Source organism: Branchiostoma floridae, chromosome 7 (genome assembly GCF_000003815.2).
Source record: "Branchiostoma floridae strain S238N-H82 chromosome 7, Bfl_VNyyK, whole genome shotgun sequence".
Classification (NCBI taxonomy): domain Eukaryota; kingdom Metazoa; phylum Chordata; class Leptocardii; order Amphioxiformes; family Branchiostomatidae; genus Branchiostoma; species Branchiostoma floridae.
Genome location: NC_049985.1, coordinates 19,317,299 through 19,321,838, shown reverse-complemented (window position 1 = coordinate 19,321,838; position 4,540 = coordinate 19,317,299). Strand labels below are relative to the sequence as shown.

The 4,540-nt window shown below is 40.2% G+C and overlaps 1 protein-coding gene across 1 annotated transcript; it reads left to right on the top strand.

Moving 5' to 3' along the window:
- Window positions 1-606: 606 nt before the first annotated feature.
- Window positions 607-2,675, top strand: LOC118420251. The gene is made up of 2 exons (XM_035826979.1): window positions 607-1,159; window positions 1,798-2,675. The coding sequence occupies exons 1-2, from the start codon at window positions 724-726 to the stop codon at window positions 2,100-2,102; spliced, it is 741 nt and encodes a 246-aa protein (XP_035682872.1). The 5' UTR covers window positions 607-723; the 3' UTR covers window positions 2,103-2,675.
- The last annotated feature ends 1,865 nt before the right edge of the window (window positions 2,676-4,540 follow it).

Sequence of the window (4,540 nt, the reverse complement as noted above, 5' to 3'; positions counted from 1 at the left end):
ACGTATGTTAAGATATCAAAGTATACTAGTATACATCGTATACACCTCACCTCTCCATATATTCGTGACATCGAAATGTTGGCAAGGTAAAGAATGTCATGCCATGGTACTTTAAGAATTTGAAGTTGGAATTAGGATTCATCGAAATTTCGACGCTTCAAAACTGTATGTGGTGCACCAATTTTTTGGTGTACCCAATATTTTTGGTAGGGTGGTCCACATGCATATAATCCCCAAAATAAATTTCGAGCCCTGTGACGTCATCAGCGTTTACTGTTTGTCGCCTTCTCAGTTCCACGGCTGGTACCCTTTGTCCCCACTTATCAACTGGGAATTATTTAATGACCAAAATAATCATGCCTTTTACCCACAACGTAGGAACGCGACGCGGCAATGGATGCCGAGATCGGCCGGTTACTCCGGAGGCCCTCTTAATAAACGGACGATAATAGCCTCATTTGTTAAGCACTGTCAATCCTGTCTTGGTAACCCCGCACTTAATTCCGCCACAACCAGGGCAAATAGAATGCGCGATTAAAGTACAGAAAAGTTCTGTTCAAATGAAGAGTACGTTTTCTTGACTGTACCGCGTTAACTTCATGTGTAGCTACTTTTCTATGGAATTGCGCGGTGCATACCTTCTTAGCTATATGAAAAAAAAAGGGCAACAAAAACTACTATTTTGTCCAACGTTGAACTCGTACCGTTGACTCAAGGGGAGACATGCAGAGATTGGTATTTGTTGATACCGCAGTCCTGGGTCTTTTTCTCGCGATAGTCGTCTGTAGTGATAGTGGTTTTAATGGTCAAGAGTATCCGTCTACAAGCAGAAGGACTACGGTTCCACAAAAAGAAGATTCTCTAAAGAAACCACGAGGTGAGCTTCAGAACGACAGCTTGTTGGAGGTTGATACGCCGCTCATCGAACAAGAAGACCTTGCACAGAAGAAGTCTACATTCGACCCTTCAATGTTGATGTTGGTTGAAAGATGGAAAATGTCAGGTTCGAGACATCTTCAGCTACCAGGAGGTGGAAGTGTTCGGATAATGGACTTACTGGTACAGACGGAGACAACCTTACGTATCTCCTGTAACGTGACTGGGTCCCTACAGCCTGGTATGGTCTGGTACCTACCGTCTGGAGAAACCATCGCACCAGGTTAAATACACACTCTCTCTTTTTATTGCTATGTTTATGACCCTCACCGTTTGCGCTAGCAATCTTTTTTCTAGTTAATAAATCTATTAATTAATTTTATGGACGAATCTTATTACATTAAGAACTTAAAGCAGGAATTAGAAAAATAAATCGAAGATCCTTTCTATGAAAATCCTCACAACAAGAAACACCGTGGCAATATGGAGTCTATATGTGTACAAGGGGCAAACTCAGATATGAAAGACCGTTAGTTGCTTGAACAAGAACGTACGAGAAACTAAGACACACCAGTACGATCCTAGAAAACGTATAGCACAAACTCTTTATCTCTCACTTGATCATAGCTTGTCCACAACGTACGAAAGATGCCTTACCCGGACGTAGTGCTGCAGTACGGGGAAAGCCGCTAGGGGGCCGATTATTGAACTTAACATTTCCTAACCCTCCCCCTACACCCTCTCCTCCCATGCATACACACCTACCAAATGTAATGATCCATAACTACTTCTGCAGTTATGGTGTTCACTGAAATACAGAGTCTACGGACAGAAATACCTGATAGATTCAAGGAATTCTGAAGAATATTACGTACTACCATCATATAGCCATAATAATCTATTTTCTAAAACGGATTTCAGGTTGGAACGGAAGTGACGTCAGAACCAGCGTGAAGCATGATGGGATTCTAGAAATCCGAGACTTCAGCATGCAGGACGTAGGTCTGTTCGTCTGTGCTGACACCATGGTACAAGATTGTGTTTACGTAGTGGCACAAGTCGACGCCTACTCCGTCAACATCATTCTCGCGGTCACTGCAGGGTTTGTAGCGTTTAGCCTGTTGGCAGGTAGCTGTGTGTTGTACAAATATATACAGTATAAGAAAAGGATGGCCCTGATTCCAGAGGAAGAGAGGAGAAAGCCAAAGTCGTTCGACAGTTGGTAGCTGAAGCTTTCCCCTTTTCTTCTCTGACAGAAGTAAATCCGCAGAAAGAACATTTTATGGATGGAACACTCGCACTCATTTAGTTGCCTGATTTCAGATTTCAGTTTTTCTTCTTCTTCGGAGACAGTCAACATAACGAGAAAGCACCAAAAAGGGAAAATATGTCGTGTTGTAGGCTAATGATTGTACTAGTGGAAGTAATACTAGATAGGCAGCGATGACTGTGGCTGTAGAAGTGAAACGAGTTGGCTAGTTGTAAAAGTAGCACCAGTATGGAAGCCATGAAATTATGTAGTTGCCTAGTAGTTAGTAAGTGATACCAGGACACACCCATGGGTCACCTTTGCTTCATTAGTTCACTTCTTTAATACAGGAATGAATGACTTGTTTGCTGTGAGACCATGTGCCTATTAGCTCAATTCGTGTCTATTTTAAAAAAATAACCTATCTTGTATTCATGACTTTCCCAAGAACACAACATCGGGGCGTTTTAGAGGATAACTCCCAGGATTTTTGGCCCAACACTCGAATCATTACGCCACACGATGCTAGTCTCCAAGCAGTCCCTACGGTGCCTTAGAAATAGTATCAAAGCTGGCCAGGGACTTAGTATAGCGGTTCCAGGTGCCCGTTTGACTCCCTTGGCCGGCTATCTCCCTTTGGCCGGCTATACTCCTTTGCCAGCTTTGATACTATCTCTAAGGCACCGTTGGGTCTGCTTGGAGACTAACACGATGCCAAACATTGTAAAACATACTTTTGGTATAATACATACATTTGGCACAGAAACGTGCTATTATTGTTGTCAGTTCAGTCGGAAGTGAAATAAAGAATGAAAGACATATTTCTACAGAGTTTTTACTCAAAACTCAACTCTAATGAAAAAAAAAGGAAATCAAGGCAACAAGCTAAGAACATATAGGGAGTTCAAAGACACCTACAAAAGAGAACAGTACCTACATATACATAATTTCAGCAATTGCCGAGCCATAGCTAAATTAAGAATTAGTGCTCACCCCTGACAAATTGAAGTGGGAAGATACAACCGGACTCCTCCGAGTGATAAAATTTGTACACTTTGTAGCTCCAAATATATTGAAGATGAATTTCACATATGAATCCTTTGTATCAGATTGTGAGTTATACAGTGATATACGTAGTTAGTAAATGATGAACTATTTGTATACATAATTAAATAATCATATACACTTGTTTCAAGAAGAGGAAAGAGACACGTAAATTGTAGAATAGCATAGCATTACCTATTTCACTATTTTGTAAACGATTGCTGTACTTATAGTGTAGCATTTCCTTAGTTGTTCTGTCTCTCCCACTGACAATGAGTGTAATGATTCTTTACTGAAACGTTTTATGTAACTACTGCATTTAGCATACAAATAAAGATCATTGTCATTGTTATTTTAATTGAGTTGTTTTCATGACAATATTTATTGACACGACAAAGTACAGACACCGTGACTTCTGTATGGTCAACTACAAACTACATTAAAGTGGATACAGAATAAATCTTAAAACTCTACTAACTAATCAACATAGGATAATAAGAAAACCTCCATACAATCAGGTGGGGCTAAAAAAACACGAGAGTCACTATCTTTTCTAATCACAAAACAATATTAATATTTTATGCATTTACCTATATTAGCATAATGAGGGCTGTTGGATCTAGAGTTAATAAGTCAAATCTACTTCTGGTATCGAGTATCGTAAAATCTATAGTGTTTATGCAAATAACTTATTGCGTTACATATCAAGTCCAGGAATGCCTGAAAAGCAGGTCTAGTGTCGACCGGATTGTATTTTCCTGGTAAGACAAGTAAAGTGGAAACTGAAAATGGTCTCGCCCACCTGCACACATAAAGATGACTCACATGGTGTAAGACAGCCATTATTAGGGCACGTGTGAATTGGTCTCTTGTATCCTCCCACACATTATTGGTTATACAGTATTTAACATTTTTGTGCAAATGGAACTTTGTGCAAGTAAAGAGATTGGTCTACTGACTACTATTGCCACGCACATGCGCACTAAAAAGAATAGAATGACATTGAGAAATTGTAGTTCAAGGTAGCAGAACACAGTTTTCGGCCTATTGGGGATTTCTATAGTTAAGGACCACAAGGTGACTGACATCGACGCTAATAAAATCATAGCAGGGACCCTGCAGTTTTCAAGCACAACAAACTAATATGTTGAAGTCGAGGGTATAACCTACCAAAATAATTGAAAAACAGAAAAAGTTGTCGTTTTGAATTTTTGTAAAGACCTCTTTTAAATGGGGTCAAGCGGGGTCATGCGGAACTGCAGCCGACTCACAGGGGCAGGCAGCTGTAAAGGTCACGCGCATTTATACACCAAATGGACAAACATCATAACCTTACACATACCACCTGAAAGTCGACTTCTTGTACTACCA

Bases quoted from the DNA above. Each gene is read 5' to 3' on its own strand.
- LOC118420251 (XM_035826979.1), top strand. From the start codon at position 724: ATGCAGAGATTGGTATTTGTTGATACCGCAGTCCTGGGTCTTTTTCTC. The intron at 1,160-1,797 runs GTTAAATACACA...AACGGATTTCAG, and splicing joins TGGAGAAACCATCGCACCAG to GTTGGAACGGAAGTGACGTC.